Here is a 19,345-nt window from a genome sequence, read left to right on the forward strand (position 1 = left end):
CGCTGTCTTTCCGACATGAGCGAGGAAGAGATTGCTGCTGAACTGAAAAGCCAAGGAGTCACCAATGTTAAACGCTTCACAAGGAAAACACAAGAAGGCAACATTGTAAATACTCAAACTTACCTTTTCAGCTTCTCCCTACCTAGAATCCCTAACTCTATAAAAGCTGGATACTTTCACATTGGAGTGGAGGTTTATGTACCTCATCCACTTCGATGTTTCAAATGTCAAAAGTTTGGTCATGGTGCCAAATTCTGTCGTGGCAAGGCAGTCGTGTGCTGCCGTTGTAGTGGAGCTCATGACACATCAGACTGCTCTAGTGACATGAAGTGCTCCAACTGTGGCGGTGAGCATATGGCTTCCTCCAAATCGTGTCCAACTTTTGAATTTGAGTCCAAAATTTTGAAAATAAAACATACAAACAATGTCACCTACCTAGAAGCAAAGAAATTAGTACAATCTGTAGCTCCAGCTCCTGTAAAAACATACTCAGCAGCAATATCCTCCCCAACTCCAGTTGCTAAACCTTCGACAAAATCTATTTCTTGTCAAACTGACATCTCGTGGATCAAGGATGACCAGGTTACCCTTGATACTTTACATCATAGGTCCAATAGTGATCCACTGATTGCCACAGCTTCGTCTCAGACGGAACCAGAATTAGTACCCGACAGCCAACCAGTGGGCAAAGCCCACTTATCTAACAGCGAAAAAAAGAAACTTCGAAAAATCAGGGCCCTCCAACACATGGAGATGCCTTCTATTACAACATCTGTTGAGGTTCATAACCCCTATGCACCTCTGGAGATGGATGTCACTCCCACACAGCCAGTCCATGGGAGTGGACACTCCTCCCGCTCACGATCCCCGGTTGAGCCGCCATGAGCTGCTCAAGTCATATCCTTCAATGGAATTGCAGAGGACTACGGCATAACTATAATGATATCCAATTACTACATCAAGATTTTCGACCATCAGCTTTATGTCTTCAGGAAACATACTTGAAAACTACAGATCAAATTGACATAAGAGGCTATACTTCCTACCATTTCTTTTCTCCCCCAGGGGCTAAGGCCACTGGAGGTTCTTCAGTATTAGTAAAGCAGGGTGTTCTTCACAGCCCAGTTCTCCTTAATACCGCTCTTCAGGCTGTTGCAGTTCGTGTGACTCTGCACATCGTACTCACTTTGTGCTCGCTCTATATTCCTCCGTCATATTCTCTTCAGCAAACTGATCTCCAAGCCCTTTATGACCAACTACCAAAGCCCTGCATCATAATGGGTGATTTAAATGGGCATAATCCCTTATGGGGCAGTGCACATACCAACACGAGAGGAAAGTTGCTGGAAGATTTTATGTTAAATAATGATTTATGTATTTTCAACGATAATTCAAAAACATATCTTCATCCTGGTACTGGGACATACTCGTCCATTGATTTGTCAATTTCAGATTCAGATTTGCTTGATGAGTTTGAGTGGTCAGTCCACAACGACCTCTGTGGAAGTGACCATTTCCCTACCATTCTTAAGTCTGTGACCCCATCTGACGTTACTCCATCATCAAGATGGAATTTCAATAAGGCTAACTGGCCTTTGTATGAAAATCTTTGTGCAAACCGACTTACACCTGAACTGTTTCTAGATGTTCCTGATCCTGTCAAATGTTTCTCTGATGCACTCCATAATATAGCTGATGAATGTATTCCAAAGTCCTCTGCAAATCCACACATCCGTAAACCATGGTTCAATGATACTTGCAAACAAGCTAGGAAGGCACGGAAAAAGGCTGAGAATTATTTCCGTCGTCATCCTATGGTTCATAATTTAAATAAATTCAAAATCATAAATGCCAAGGCACGACGTACATTTAAACAAAATAAACGCATGTCTTGGCAAGCTTACGTTTCGAAACTAAATTCACGTACGCCGCTATCGAAGGTATGGAACATGATCAAAAAGATTAAAGGTAAGGGATCTAAATCTGGTATCCACCATCTTCAAAATGGGAATGAATTGTTAACTGATAAGTCCGATATTGCTAATAAACTTGGTGAAACTTTAGCTAAACATTCTTCCTCGTCTAACTATGTTCCTCAATTCCAGAAGTACAAAACACAGCAGGAAAAGAAAACTATTAATTTTAATTCAGATAATGGGGAAGATTATAATGAAGTATTTTCTCTTCATGAGCTCCATACTGCCCTTGGGCAGGCTCACGATACTGCTTCAGGAGCTGATAATATACATTATCAACTCCTGAAACATTTACCAGAACCTTGTTTAGTAACCTTGTTAAATATATTTGATGACATTTGGACCTCTGGCTCATTTCCTTCATCATGGCGTGATGCCATCGTTGTTCCCATTCCAAAACCTGGACGTGATCATAACGATCCCTCAAACTACCGACCCATATCACTGACCAGCTGCGTTTGCAAAACCATGGAACGCATGGTCAACAATAGATTGACATGGTACTTGGAATCCAATAATTTAATCACAACTATTCAATGTGGTTTTCGTAAAAACCGGAGTACTGTTGACCATTTAGTTAGATTAGAGTCATTTGTTAAAAATGCAATTATAAACAATCAACATGCAGTGTCTATCTTTTTCGATCTAGAAAAAGCTTACGACACTACATGGAAACATGGTATTTTAAAGGACTTGCACGATTTTGGATTGAGAGGTCGTTTGCCTCAATTTATATCCAAATTTTTAACTGACAGACAATTTCAAGTCCGCGTGGGCTCAACCCTGTCTGATCATTATAATCAGGATCAGGGTGTCCCACAAGGCAGTATCTTGTCTGTTACACTTTTTAGTATTAAGATAAATAGCCTGTCTAAGGTCTTAAATGATTCCATAGATGGGTCGCTTTTTGTGGATGATTTTAACATGTCTTGTCGTGGTAAAAATATGCATTCAATTGAAAGACAATTACAGTTATGTCTTAATAAAATTCAAAAATGGTCACTTGAAAATGGCTTTAAATTTTCTAAAGCCAAGACAAATTGTATACATTTTTGTCGCAAATATAAATCACATCAAGACCCTGTACTGTATTTGGATCGCACGCCTATCAATATTGTAAAGGAAGCCAAATTCCTAGGACTTATTTTTGATAGCCATTTGACATTTAAACCCCATATCAAATACCTTAAAGCTAAATGCCTGAAGGCACTTGATTTGTTAAAAGTCGTTTCCAATTCAAAGTGGGGAGGTGATCAGAAGACCCTCCTCCAACTATATAGATCTCTCATTCGTTCAAAACTGGATTATGGCTCCATCGTTTATGGGGGTGCATGCAAAAGCAATCTTAAAATTCTCGATTCTATACATCACCAAGGACTACGGCTCTGCCTTGGATCCTTCAGAACTTCTCCCATTAACAGTTTATATGTAGAGGCTGATGAACCATCACTAAAACTCAGACGTCTAAAATTATCTTTACAGTATATCACCAAATTATCTTCAAATCAGTCAAACCCTGCATATGATTGCGTTTTTCATCCCCTATATGAGGACCTCTACCAAAAGAAATCTTCTCTTATTCCCCCTCTTGGAATAAGATTGAAAACTGCAATTTCTGATGCGAATTTACACCTTGAAAATATTTCTCCTTACCACCTTTTGTCTTCACCCCCTTGGCAACTGATAAAGCCAGTGGTAGACATGACACTAACAAAACTAAAGAAATCACAAACTAATCCACTAATTTATCAACAAGAATACCATCAACTGAGAACTAACTATGATACATACAAATCTATGTTTACCGATGGATCCAAGGATGGTGACGCGGTTGCTAGCGCTACTATCATTGGATCCAGAACACTCTCGTTCAGGTTGCCACATGACAGTTCAATTTTCACAGCAGAATCACACGCCATCTTAACAGCTCTTAAATACATTCAAAATCAATCTAAGCATAAGAAGTTCATAATATTTTCAGACTCTCTTTCATGTCTTCAGGCTATTCACAATATGTCCAGTACACATCCACTTTTACTCGAAATTGTCGAATTATACAATGATCTAGCTACTGGCCAATACGACATCGCTTTCTGTTGGTTACCCAGCCATGTCGGTATCGTTGGTAACACAATGGCTGATGCTGCTGCAAAAGCAGCACTCAACAAATCTGTGACACCACTTCTTCTACCCTACAGTGACTATAAACCTGTTATAAGATGTTATATCAGAGATCTAATGCAGAGGAAGTGGGACACCCAAGTGGGTATAAATAAATTACGAGAAATTAATCCAACTATCGGTTACACCTACTTGGGCTGTCAGTCCAGATTTGAAGAGGTCATTCTGCGACGATGTCGTATTGGCCATTCAAGATATACAAATGAATATATTTTAAAAGGTGAGGATCCTCCATTTTGTATCCCTTGTGATGAGAGAATCACCGTCAAGCATGTCCTGCTTGATTGTGTTGATTTTTCCATCACAAGGGATAAATATTTCAAAGTTTCATCCTTAAAGGATCTATTTAGTATCAATGCTCGTTTAATTATTGCCTTTTTAAAAGAAATTGAATTGTTACATAAATTTTGATTGATATGTTTTGTATATAATATAGTTTTTATACTTGGTAAAATAAATTTGATGACTGAGATTGTTAGTGGCTGTATCCTTGAAGGGGGTTGAAGTAACGTAAAATTATTGTCCCCCTGAGAGGTTATGTAAGACCACAGCATTCAAAGTGCATTTATTCTTGCCACAGTTTTAGACGTAGAATATTTGTTTATTTTAAGTATTGGCTAAATTGCATATAATCACCAGCGACTGAAGGGATGGTGTAAATCCTGCTGGGGAGTCGTGCAGGTAGCAAAAGTATTGTAAGTCCCCACGGTCACCAGTAAGGTGGCCTAACTTTGGTTGCTGGTGATCTATAGCCCATTTTTATATTGTATTGTTGATTGAAAATGTATGCTTTTTAATGTTCTCAACTAGTTTTAAAATCAAAACTGTGATACTCTAGTTATTTTTACTGTCCTTCGATGACAGATATTTAATCCATTCAAATATTTGTATTTTATACCAGTTCTCGTCACGATATGGCTGAAATACTGCCGATGTGACGTTAAATATTAACTCACTCACTCACTCACTATAACATACTGCAGGTCCATAATATCAGTCACGGGCATGTTCTTGCTCACTGATAAATATCACCTTGGCTTGGGCACTGACGTCTTTGTCTAGTAGTTGAGATGCACGTAAAGAGCAATATTTAGAGTTCCTTCAATAATCATTTCAACATATTTTAATGACCACAGTGTAAAACAGTGGATTCCATCTCCTTAGGAAACATCTCCATTTATTACCGTTAGGTTGGCATGTTCAACTTCTGTTTGGTAGTATATATTGGTGTGAACACTGACGTGTGCGTGTGTGCGTGTGCGTTCGCGTGTATGTGTGTGTGGGTGCGCGTGTGTGTGTTTGTGTGTGTGTGTGTGGTTGTTGAGAAACATGTTAAATGGACTTTTTTTGATTTCCCATTACCAATTATTACAAATCTCTTCATGACAACATTGATATCCATTATGAAAAAGGCAGCGTGTGTACATCCCTTTGGAAAGTACAACTAACCCACATTACAAAGGACGGCAAGACATGTTTCCTTGTTTGCAATGTGTATTTGAAATAGGCGAAACAGTGTAAGATATTTGTTGTTCAACTCATTTGATGGCCTACAAACATTAAATAATTATTAATAATAATATACATTTTTTCATGAATTGCGTTGCATTATCTCAAACAGAATATGACCTTTAAAATTACCCTTCATAAAACATGTCTGTTTGAAAAGATTTCCTTTTGTAAGTTTACATTTAAAATTGGGATAACCTGTGTGCAAGTGTTATGTAATGTATACATGTAGCGTCTTACGAACACATTATTTTATTCACACTGCATTGATAGTATGGCACTATTCGTATCTGTTTTGTCAGTCTCTGTGTGTGTAATACATAATGATGAAAGTACGAACTTACCTTACACAACCATAACGGAACTAACTGTATATAACAGTGTTGACTGTATAGCTAATCTCAACTTGTACATGCCATTTTGAAATGGTCACCTATTCTCCGTTTATAAAAACATGGACACGGACACTCACCTACACCAACTTTCCTTCTACACCTCCTGCCTCTGAATCCACGTCGACATAAACATTTCCATTTCAAGGGTCCAATCTGCTTGCAAGTGCCCCCATTGCGGCAACGTCTTTTATGACACCGACCTTGGCGAAAACAAGAGCAAAAGGTGCTTACTTTACAGATTGTGTTGATTCAACTTATAACATACTGCAGGTCCATAATATCAGTCACGGGCATGTTCTTGCTCACTGGGCACTCGTGAAGAGGAACCTCCTCGTGGTGAGTGCTGGGTGGCGCTAATAGCTCTTCCCCCGTGTGGACTCGGGGTAGAATTTGTCCACAGCACCCCATTGCTGGTCGTAAAAGGCGACCGAATTGGGCAACCTGTTTGCCGTGGGTTGCGCCCCTGTGTCGGTGGAGGACGGGATTCTGGTGGTTGAGGGCAATGGAGCCAGGAACCGGTGTTCCTTTTGCCCAACACGCCACTTCGACCCTTACTTCACCTAGACGGGTGGTAGAATGGGCCCGGTTCTATCAATCGGCTGGTCACGTCATGCCCTGAGCATGGCAAACTGTCACGTTTGATACATCATAATACTCCATTTTCTATGATGAATTATGTTATCCCAATTATGCAATTCTAATTCTTGCCTAGAGTCCTATGCCAGAAGGCGGTGGCTCATGGGCCAATCTGGTGATGTCAACCTCCGAATTCTATATGTCTCCATTGTTCTGTCATGGGCCGAACCAGCTGGGCATTTCTTTTGGTAGACAAATTTAGCTATTCGTGTTGTATTTGCTGGAGTATAACACCCCTGTAGCCCTGATGTTGTAGACTGGCTTCCTCTGCGGCATCGTTTTTTATTGACACTCCATGGTGGGTGGGGATCAGGGGTGCTGAATTTTATTCTCACACCATGTCACAAAACCCAAATTCTGGTTCATTGAAAACCAATAAACGTCGTCATGTGGACTCTTTGTCATCTGATGAAGATGTCTCTCAAGATGTTGCTAATTCTTGGCCAAGGTTTATAGTCATATCTTCTTCTGATGGAAATCCTCTCAAACTTAATCCTTTTGCTGTCTCCAAGGGCATTCAGAGTGTCTGTGGAGAGGTAAAAAATGTAACTCGTCTCAGAAATGGTTCACTTCTTGTCGAGTGTGCACGGAGACAGCAATCTGTCAATCTGCTGGGTCTCCAGCAGTTTGTTAACACCCAGGTTGTTGTTTCAGTGCACAAATCTCTAAACTCCTGCAGAGGAATTGTTCGAGACCGAGCGAAGTGTCTGTCTTACATGACAGAAGACGAAATTGCAGCAGCATTGACACATCAAGGAGTTACCTCCGTGAAACGTTTCACGAGAAAACAGGACAACAATGTCATCAAAACAAATACATATCTGTTCACCTTTAGACTTTCTGCTATTCCAACATCAATAAAAGCTGGCTACTTTAACATCGGTGTTGAGGTATATATCCCTAACCCACTCAGATGTTTTAAGTGCCAACAGTTTGGCCATGGTGCCAACACCTGCACCCGCAATAATGTATGCCTTCGTTGCAGTGGGGCTCATGAGAACCCTGAGTGCACCAATGACATCAAGTGTGCCAACTGTGATGGACAACATTTGGCATCGTCAAAGTCCTGCCCAAAATTTGAATATCAGTCAACACTCCTCAAAATTAAACACACAAACAATATCTCTTTTTCTGAAGCAAAAAAATTACTTCCCAATCCTAGTCAAAATCCTACTGTCTCATATTCTGCTGCACTTTCTTCTGTTCCCGTTCCCAAGGTAGCGACAAAATCCATTTCCTGTCAAACAGACATATCTTGGGTGACTGATCAACGGGTCACACTTGGTGATACACCTATGCCACCACCTTCACAGACCAGTTCATCTGCGTCTCAGACAGAAATGCCAACACAAGGTCCATCTGAACCAACCTCTGAACCAACATCTGAGCAAGAAGTTGAGACAGTTAACCAAAAGAAAAAGAAACAGTTAAAAAAACAGGCCAGGACTCTCCAGCATTTGGAGGTGCCCCAACCTTTAGACCCTACTGTAACGGTTCATAATCCGTTTGATCCACTTGATATGGACGTCACTCCTTCACACCCTGTACATGGGAGTGACCATTCCACACGACCAAGATCCCCAGTTGAGCCTCCATGAGTGGCTCCCTCAACTTGATTCAGTGGAATTGCAGAGGTCTCAGGACCAATTTTAATGAATTACATTTATTAATTCAAGATTTTACGCCATCAGCAATATGTCTCCAGGAGACATATCTCAAAGAGACTGACAACTTTGATTTGCGTCGGTACAGTTCGTATCACTCCTTTTCTCCACCAGGGGCTAAAGCTACTGGAGGATCTACTGTTTTGGTGAAGCAGGGAGTGATCCACAGCCCTGTTTCACTTCATACCAATCTTCAGGCTGTTGCAGTGCGCTTGACTTTGCACATTACATTTACCCTGTGTTCTTTGTATATTTCTCCTTCCTCTGTGCTTCAGAGATCGGATCTTCAATCCTTATACGATCAACTCCCTAAGCCTTGCATGATTGTGGGTGATTTAAACGGCCATTACCCATTATGGGGAAGTGTTAACGTTAATCAAAAGGGAAGAGTACTTGAAGATTTTATTTCTGATAACAATTTATGCATTTACAATGATGGGTCAAATACTTATTTACATCCCGCTACTGGAACCTATTCTGCTTTAGATCTGTCACTAACAGATTCAAATCTATTAAACGAATTTACGTGGTCGGTCCATGATGACTTGTGTGGCAGCGACCATTTTCCCTCAATATTAACAGCGAATAATCCAACTGATGTTCCACCTACATCTAGGTGGAATTTTACCAAGGCAAACTGGCCTTCTTTTCAGGAACTCTGTACCGATAGATTGACACCGGATATGTTCAGAACTGTTACCGACCCTATTCAGTTGTTCTCTGATAAGTTGAATGAAATTGCTGTGATAACTATTCCTAAGTCCTCTGCAAATCCACACATTCGAAAACCATGGTTTGATCTAGAATGCAAACAGGCTAGAAAGTATCGGAAAAAAGCGGAGAAATATTTCCGCCGACATCCAACTGTACATAATTTGGATCATGTTAAAATCACAAATGCCAAGGCCCGCCGTACGTTCAAACAGAATAAGCGTAAGTCTTGGAGAAATTATGTCTCTAAAATAAATTCTCGCACGCCGATATCCAAGGTGTGGAACATGATTGCAAAAATTAAAGGTAAAGGCTCAAAATCAACTGTCCACCATCTCAAAGAAGGTGACCATTTATTAACAGATAAAGTGGACATTGCTAATAAATTGGGCGAGACGCTGGCCAAACACTCTTCATCGACAAATTATGATCCCAAGTTTCAAACTTATCAGAACAACAGGAAAAGAAGAGGATTGATTTTACATCTCAAAATGGAGAAGATTATAATGAGGTATTTTCGCTTCACGAGCTAAATACTGCACTTGGTCAAGCGCACGACACTGCAACGGGAAATGATAATATTCATTATCAACTCCTGAAGCATTTACCTAATTCATGTTTAGAGACGCTTCTTGATATATTTGAGTGTAAAATTATTGTCCCCCTGAGAGGGTATGTAAGACCACGTCTTTCAAAGTCTATTTATTTCTACCACGTTCTTAATAGTAGTATATATGTTCATTTAACTTTGGCTAAATTTGTCATAATCGCCAACAGCTAAAGGGATGATGTAAATCCAGCTGGGATCCATGCAGGTAGCAAAAGTACTGTAAGTCCCCATGGACCCTAGCATGGTGATCTACCTTCAGCTGCTGGCGATCTATAGCCTGTTTTTATCTTGTATCGTTATGTATAGTGCTATTCTCTTTTATAATTCCGTACTAGTTTTATATCTTTTTCTGTGATGATCTAGTAATTTTACTGTCCTTCGTTGGCAGGTTTTTATACAAGTTTCAATGTATGTATTATCTATAACTATTGATAGTCACGATATGGCTGAAATATTGCCGATGTGACTTAAAATTTAACTCACTCACTCTTGATATATTTGATCAGATATGGATGTCAGGAAATTTTCCTACTTCTTGGCGTAATGCTATAGTTGTCCCCATACCTAAACCTGGTAGGGACCATAGTGATGCATCTAATTATAGACCAATATCACTAACTAGCTGTGTGTGCAAAACCATGGAGCGAATGGTAAATAATCGACTGGTTTGGTACTTGGAAACTAATAATCTTATAAGTAACATACAATGTGGTTTCCGTCAGAATAGAAGTACCATTGACCATCTGGTACGTTTAGAATCCTTTGTCAAAAATGCAATTGTAAATAATCAGCATGCAGTATCAATCTTTTTTGATTTAGAAAAAGCGTATGATACCACTTGGAAGCATGGTATTTTAAAAGATCTACATAATTTGGGGTTAAGAGGCCGTTTGCCTCAATTTATATCCCAATTTTTAACAGACCGACAATTTCAGGTTCGTGTGGGTTCCACCCTGTCTGACCATTATAATCAGGATCAGGGTGTCCCACAAGGCAGTATTTTGTCTGTAACTCTGTTTAGCATAAAGATTGATAGTCTGTCAAAGGTTTTAAATGATTCCATTGATGGTTCACTTTTTGTGGACGATTTTAATATTTCATGTCGTGGTAAAAATATACGTACCATCGAGAGACAGTTACAGCTGTGTCTCAAGAAAATCGAAAAATGGTGTCTTGAAAATGGTTTTAGGTTTTCAAAAGCTAAGACCAATTGTATTCATTTTTGTAGAAAATACAAACACCACAAAGATCCAGAACTATTTTTACATGGCACTCCTATCAAGGTTGTAGAAGAGGCCAAGTTCCTGGGTCTCATTTTCGATCACCATTTAACTTTTAAGCCGCATATTAACTATCTTAAAACTAAATGCTTGAAGGCTCTCGATTTGTTGAAAGTTGTTGCCAACACGAAGTAGGGAGGTGATCAGTCAACTCTCCTACACTTGTATCGGTCTCTAATCCGCTCTAAATTAGATTATGGCTCCATCGTTTATGGTGGAGCCTGTAAGAGCAATTTACAAAAATTAGATTCTATTCACCATCAGGGCCTAAGACTATGTCTTGGCGCCTTTCGAACGTCTCCTGTGGAAAGCTTATATGTAGAAGCTGATGAACCATCGTTAAAGCAGCGGCGTATCAAATTATCGCTTCAATATATTGCAAAATTACGTTCTAACCCGTTAAACCCTGCATATAACTGTATATTTCAACCCCATTACGAAGACCTTTTTCATAGTAAGCCTAAGCTGGTCCCACCACTAGGCATTCGGATTAAACCCCACATTACAGCTGCACATCTTGATTTAGATAATATTTCTCCTTTCAGGCTTCTGTCTTCCCCTCCTTGGCAACTTGTCAGACCGGAGGTGGACTTGACACTCACACAATTTAAAAAACAAGACACAAATCAATTAGTATATCAGCAAGAATATTTACAAGTTAGAGCTAAATACGAATCCCATCGTTCTATTTTTACAGATGGATCCAAGGACGGCAGCACAGTCTCTAGTGCTGCTGTCATTGGATCCAAAACCGTCTCATCTCGCTTACCAGACCATAGCTCCATTTTCACTGCTGAAGCCAAGGCAATATTAACTGCTTTGGAATATATCCATAAACAGTACGGTTGTAAACGGTTCATCATCTTTTCAGATTCATTATCGTGTCTACAGGCAATCAAATCTAGCTCTTCGCATAATCCATTCATTTTAGATATTTTAGAATTGTATAATGACCTTGCTACTGGCCAATACGACATCGTCTTTTGCTGGTTGCCCAGTCATGTTGGAATCACGGGTAACACTATGGCTGATGCTGCAGCAAAGGCAGCTCTCAACAAATCTGTGACACCACTTCTACTACCATACAGTGACTATAAACCTGTTATTAGATCCTATATCAAAGACCTAATGCAGAAGAAGTGGGACACTCAAGTGGGTATAAATAAATTACATGCAATTAAAGCAGATATTGGTTATACCTACTTGGGCTGTCAGTCGAGATTTGAAGAAGTCGTATTAAGACGATGTCGTATTGGCCATTCTCGTTATACTCATGAATATTTGTTAAAAGGTGAGGATCCTCCATTCTGTATCCCTTGTGATGAAAGAATCACAGTCAAGCATGTCCTGCTTGACTGTGTTGATTTTTCCATCACAAGGGACAATTATTTCCAGGTTTCATCTATGAAGGATCTTTTTAAGGTAAGTTCTCATTTAATTATTGCTTTTTTAAAAGAAATAGAATTGATTGATAAATTTTGATATGTATTGTAAAAAGTATGTGCTTTTAATTTGGTAAAATGATTATATAACTGTGATTGTTAGTGGCTGTACCTTCAAAGGGGGTTGAAGTAGCGTAAAATAATTGTCCCCCTGAGAGGGTACATAAGTCCTATTTTCATTCAAAGTATTTTTCATTTTCCATGTTTTTAATCGTAGAATTCTTGTTGTTTTTAACTGATTTGGCTTAAACTTGCTGACAATCACCAGTAGCCAGAGCGATGGTGTAAATCCTGCTGGGTTACCATGTAGGTAGCAGAAGTATCGTAAGTCCCCATGGTACCTAGTATGGTGTCCTACCTTTGGCTATTGGTGATCTATAGCCCATTTTTATTGTGTATTGTTATGAATTGTTACAAATTTTATTATGTTATGCTAGTTTTACAATCTACATCTGTGATGGTCTAGTGTTTTTACTGTCCTTTGTCGACAGATTTTAATGTCTTTATTTATGTATTATTACTGTCCAACTTGATTTAGTCACGATATGGCTGAAATATTGCCGATGTGACTATAAATCTTAACTCACTCACTCACTCACTCTTGCTCACTGATAAATATCACCTTGGCTTGGGCACTGACGTCTTTGTCTAGTAGTTGAGATGCACGTAAAGAGCAATATTTAGAGTTCCTTCAATAATCATTTCAACATATTTTAATGACCACAGTGTAAAACAGTGGATTCCATCTCCTTAGGAAACATCTCCATTTATTACCGTTAGGTTGGCATGTTCAACTTCTGATTGGTAGTATATATTGGTATGAACACTGACGTGTGCGTGTGTGCGTGTGCGTTCGCGTGTATGTGTGTGTGTGCGCGCTTGTGTGTTTGTGTGTGTGTGTGTGTGTGGTTGTTGAGAAACATGTTAAATGGACTTTTTTTGATTTCCCATTACCAATTATTACAAATCTTTTCATGACAACATTGATAACTATAATGAAAAAGGCAGCGTGTGTACATCCCTTTGGAAAGTACAACTAACCCACATTACAAAGGACGGCAAGACATGTTTCCTTGTTTGCAATGTGTATTTGAAATAGACGAAGATTGTAAGATATTTGTTGTTCAACTCATTTGATGGCCTACAAACATTAAATAATTATTAATAATAATATACATTTTTTCATGAATTGCGTTGCATTATCTCAAACAGAATATGACCTTTAAAATTACCCTTCATAAAACATGTCTGTTTGAAAAGATTTCCTTTTGTAGTTTACATTTAAAATTGGGATAACCTGTGTGCAAGTGTTATGTAATGTATACATGTAGCGTCTTACGAACACATTATTTTATTCACACTGCATTGATAGTATGGCACTATTCGTATCTGTTTTGTCAGTCTCTGTGTGTGTAATACATAATGATGAAAGTACGAACTTACCTTACACAACCATAACGGAACTAACTGTATATAACAGTGTTGACTGTATAGCTAATCTCAACTTGTACATGCCATTTTGAAATGGTCACCTATTCTCCGTTTATAAAAACATGGACACGGACACTCACCTACACCAACTTTCCTTCTACACCTCCTGCCTCTGAATCCACGTCGACATAAACATTTCCATTTCAAGGGTCCAATCTGCTTGCAAGTGCCCCCATTGCGGCAACGTCTTTTATGACACCGACCTTGGCGAAAACAAGAGCAAAAGGTGCTTACTTTACAGATTGTGTTGATTCAACTTATAACATACTGCAGGTCCATAATATCAGTCACGGGCATGTTCTTGCTCACTGATAAATATCACCTTGGCTTGGGCACTGACGTCTTTGTCTAGTAGTTGAGATGCACGTAAAGAGCAATATTTAGAGTTCCTTCAATAATCATTTCAACATATTTTAATGACCACAGTGTAAAACAGTGGATTCCATCTCCTTAGGAAACATCTCCATTTATTACCGTTAGGTTTGCATGTTCAACTTCTGTTTGGTAGTATATATTGGTGTGAACACTGACGTGTGCGTGTGTGCGTGTGCGTTCGCGTGTATGTGTGTGTGTGCGCGCGTGTGTGTTTGTGTGTGTGTGTGTGGTTGTTGAGAAACATGTTAAATGGACTTTTTTTGATTTCCCATTACCAATTATTACAAATCTTTTCATGACAACATTGATAACTATAATGAAAAAGGCAGCGTGTGTACATCCCTTTGGAAAGTACAACTAACCCACATTACAAAGGACGGCAAGACATGTTTCCTTGTTTGCAATGTGTATTTGAAATAGACGAAGATTGTAAGATATTTGTTGTTCAACTCATTTGATGGCCTACAAACATTAAATAATTATTAATAATAATATACATTTTTTCATGAATTGCGTTGCATTATCTCAAACAGAATATGACCTTTAAAATTACCCTTCATAAAACATGTCTGTTTGAAAAGATTTCCTTTTGTAGTTTACATTTAAAATTGGGATAACCTGTGTGCAAGTGTTATGTAATGTATACATGTAGCGTCTTACGAACACATTATTTTATTCACACTGCATTGATAGTATGGCACTATTCGTATCTGTTTTGTCAGTCTCTGTGTGTGTAATACATAATGATGAAAGTACGAACTTACCTTACACAACCATAACGGAACTAACTGTATATAACAGTGTTGACTGTATAGCTAATCTCAACTTGTACATGCCATTTTGAAATGGTCACCTATTCTCCGTTTATAAAAACATGGACACGGACACTCACCTACACCAACTTTCCTTCTACACCTCCTGCCTCTGAATCCACGTCGACATAAACATTTCCATTTCAAGGGTCCAATCTGCTTGCAAGTGCCCCCATTGCGGCAACGTCTTTTATGACACCGACCTTGGCGAAAACAAGAGCAAAAGGTGCTTACTTTACAGATTGTGTTGATTCAACTTATAACATACTGCAGGTCCATAATATCAGTCACGGGCATGTTCTTGCTCACTGATAAATATCACCTTGGCTTGGGCACTGACGTCTTTGTCTAGTAGTTGAGATGCACGTAAAGAGCAATATTTAGAGTTCCTTCAATAATCATTTCAACATATTTTAATGACCACAGTGTAAAACAGTGGATTCCATCTCCTTAGGAAACATCTCCATTTATTACCGTTAGGTTTGCATGTTCAACTTCTGTTTGGTAGTATATATTGGTGTGAACACTGACGTGTGCGTGTGTGCGTGTGCGTTCGCGTGTATGTGTGTGTGTGCGCGCGTGTGTGTTTGTGTGTGTGTGTGTGTGGTTGTTGAGAAACATGTTAAATGGACTTTTTTTGATTTCCCATTACCAATTATTACAAATCTTTTCATGACAACATTGATAACTATAATGAAAAAAGGCAGCGTGTGTACATCCCTTTGGAAAGTACAACTAACCCACATTACAAAGGACGGCAAGACATGTTTCCTTGTTTGCAATGTGTATTTGAAATAGACGAAGATTGTAAGATATTTGTTGTTCAACTCATTTGATGGCCTACAAACATTAAATAATTATTAATAATAATATACATTTTTTCATGAATTGCGTTGCATTATCTCAAACAGAATATGACCTTTAAAATTACCCTTCATAAAACATGTCTGTTTGAAAAGATTTCCTTTTGTAGTTTACATTTAAAATTGGGATAACCTGTGTGCAAGTGTTATGTAATGTATACATGTAGCGTCTTACGAACACATTATTTTATTCACACTGCATTGATAGTATGGCACTATTCGTATCTGTTTTGTCAGTCTCTGTGTGTGTAATACATAATGATGAAAGTACGAACTTACCTTACACAACCATAACGGAACTAACTGTATATAACAGTGTTGACTGTATAGCTAATCTCAACTTGTACATGCCATTTTGAAATGGTCACCTATTCTCCGTTTATAAAAACATGGACACGGACACTCACCTACACCAACTTTCCTTCTACACCTCCTGCCTCTGAATCCACGTCGACATAAACATTTCCATTTCAAGGGTCCAATCTGCTTGCAAGTGCCCCCATTGCGGCAACGTCTTTTATGACACCGACCTTGGCGAAAACAAGAGCAAAAGGTGCTTACTTTACAGATTGTGTTGATTCAACTTATAACATACTGCAGGTCCATAATATCAGTCACGGGCATGTTCTTGCTCACTGATAAATATCACCTTGGCTTGGGCACTGACGTCTTTGTCTAGTAGTTGAGATGCACGTAAAGAGCAATATTTAGAGTTCCTTCAATAATCATTTCAACATATTTTAATGACCACAGTGTAAAACAGTGGATTCCATCTCCTTAGGAAACATCTCCATTTATTACCGTTAGGTTTGCATGTTCAACTTCTGTTTGGTAGTATATATTGGTGTGAACACTGACGTGTGCGTGTGTGCGTGTGCGTTCGCGTGTATGTGTGTGTGTGCGCGCGTGTGTGTTTGTGTGTGTGTGTGTGGTTGTTGAGAAACATGTTAAATGGACTTTTTTTGATTTCCCATTACCAATTATTACAAATCTTTTCATGACAACATTGATAACTATAATGAAAAAGGCAGCGTGTGTACATCCCTTTGGAAAGTACAACTAACCCACATTACAAAGGACGGCAAGACATGTTTCCTTGTTTGCAATGTGTATTTGAAATAGACGAAGACTGTAAGATATTTGTTGTTCAACTCATTTGATGGCCTACAAACATTAAATAATTATTAATAATAATATACATTTTTTCATGAATTGCGTTGCATTATCTCAAACAGAATATGACCTTTAAAATTACCCTTCATAAAACATGTCTGTTTGAAAAGATTTCCTTTTGTAGTTTACATTTAAAATTGGGATAACCTGTGTGCAAGTGTTATGTAATGTATACATGTAGCGTCTTACGAACACATTATTTTATTCACACTGCATTGATAGTATGGCACTATTCGTATCTGTTTTGTCAGTCTCTGTGTGTGTAATACATAATGATGAAAGTACGAACTTACCTTACACAACCATAACGGAACTAACTGTATATAACAGTGTTGACTGTATAGCTAATCTCAACTTGTACATGCCATTTTGAAATGGTCACCTATTCTCCGTTTATAAAAACATGGACACGGACACTCACCTACACCAACTTTCCTTCTACACCTCCTGCCTCTGAATCCACGTCGACATAAACATTTCCATTTCAAGGGTCCAATCTGCTTGCAAGTGCCCCCATTGCGGCAACGTCTTTTATGACACCGACCTTGGCGAAAACAAGAGCAAAAGGTGCTTACTTTACAGATTGTGTTGATTCAACTTATAACATACTGCAGGTCCATAATATCAGTCACGGGCATGTTCTTGCTCACTGATAAATATCACCTTGGCTTGGGCACTGACGTCTTTGTCTAGTAGTTGAGATGCACGTAAAGAGCAATATTTAGAGTTCCTTCAATAATCATTTCAACATATTTTAATGACCACAGTGTAAAACAGTGGATTCCATCTCCTTAGGAAACATCTCCATTTATTACCGTTAGGTTTGCATGTTCAACTTCTGTTTGGTAGTATATATTGGTGTGAACACTGACGTGTGCGTGTGTGCGTGTGCGTTCGCGTGTATGTGTGTGTGTGCGCGCGTGTGTGTTTGTGTGTGTGTGTGTGGTTGTTGAGAAACATGTTAAATGGACTTTTTTTGATTTCCCATTACCAATTATTACAAATCTTTTCATGACAACATTGATAACTATAATGAAAAAGGCAGCGTGTGTACATCCCTTTGGAAAGTACAACTAACCCACATTACAAAGGACGGCAAGACATGTTTCCTTGTTTGCAATGTGTATTTGAAATAGACGAAGATTGTAAGATATTTGTTGTTCAACTCATTTGATGGCCTACAAACATTAAATAATTATTAATAATAATATACATTTTTTCATGAATTGCGTTGCATTATCTCAAACAGAATATGACCTTTAAAATTACCCTTCATAAAACATGTCTGTTTGAAAAGATTTCCTTTTGTAGTTTACATTTAAAATTGGGATAACCTGTGTGCAAGTGTTATGTAATGTATACATGTAGCGTCTTACGAACACATTATTTTATTCACACTGCATTGATAGTATGGCACTATTCGTATCTGTTTTGTCAGTCTCTGTGTGTGTAATACATAATGATGAAAGTACGAACTTACCTTACACAACCATAACGGAACTAACTGTATATAACAGTGTTGACTGTATAGCTAATCTCAACTTGTACATGCCATTTTGAAATGGTCACCTATTCTCCGTTTATAAAAACATGGACACGGACACTCACCTACACCAACTTTCCTTCTACACCTCCTGCCTCTGAATCCACGTCGACATAAACATTTCCATTTCAAGGGTCCAATCTGCTTGCAAGTGCCCCCATTGCGGCAACGTCTTTTATGACACCGACCTTGGCGAAAACAAGAGCAAAAGGTGCTTACTTTACAGATTGTGTTGATTCAACTTATAACATACTGCAGGTCCATAATATCAGTCACGGGCATGTTCTTGCTCACTGATAAATATCACCTTGGCTTGGGCACTGACGTCTTTGTCTAGTAGTTGAGATGCACGTAAAGAGCAATATTTAGAGTTCCTTCAATAATCATTTCAACATATTTTAATGACCACAGTGTAAAACAGTGGATTCCATCTCCTTAGGAAACATCTCCATTTATTACCGTTAGGTTTGCATGTTCAACTTCTGTTTGGTAGTATATATTGGTGTGAACACTGACGTGTGCGTGTGTGCGTGTGCGTTCGCGTGTATGTGTGTGTGTGCGCGCGTGTGTGTTTGTGTGTGTGTGTGTGGTTGTTGAGAAACATGTTAAATGGACTTTTTTTGATTTCCCATTACCAATTATTACAAATCTTTTCATGACAACATTGATAACTATAATGAAAAA

The 19,345-nt window shown here is 38.7% G+C and overlaps 1 protein-coding gene across 4 annotated transcripts in view; it reads right to left on the reverse strand.

The window, feature by feature from the left end:
- LOC124110407 overlaps positions 1-19,345 on the reverse strand; it is a 97,805-nt gene that overhangs the window by 14,111 nt on the left and 64,349 nt on the right. For all 4 annotated transcript variants that reach the window (XM_048381193.1, XM_048381192.1, XM_048381191.1 and 1 more), the window contains exons 35-40: positions 18,727-18,849; positions 17,540-17,662; positions 16,353-16,475; positions 15,163-15,285; positions 13,976-14,098; positions 6,139-6,261 (exon numbers count right to left, since the gene is read on the reverse strand). In XM_048381193.1, the coding sequence (XP_048237150.1) occupies positions 6,139-6,261; positions 13,976-14,098; positions 15,163-15,285; positions 16,353-16,475; positions 17,540-17,662; positions 18,727-18,849 (738 nt within the window). The remainder of the gene's footprint in view (positions 1-6,138; positions 6,262-13,975; positions 14,099-15,162; positions 15,286-16,352; positions 16,476-17,539; positions 17,663-18,726; positions 18,850-19,345) is intronic.

Source organism: Haliotis rufescens, unplaced genomic scaffold (genome assembly GCF_023055435.1).
Source record: "Haliotis rufescens isolate VD_foot unplaced genomic scaffold, xgHalRufe1.0.p SCAF_36, whole genome shotgun sequence".
In the NCBI taxonomy this organism is placed as follows: domain Eukaryota; kingdom Metazoa; phylum Mollusca; class Gastropoda; order Lepetellida; family Haliotidae; genus Haliotis; species Haliotis rufescens.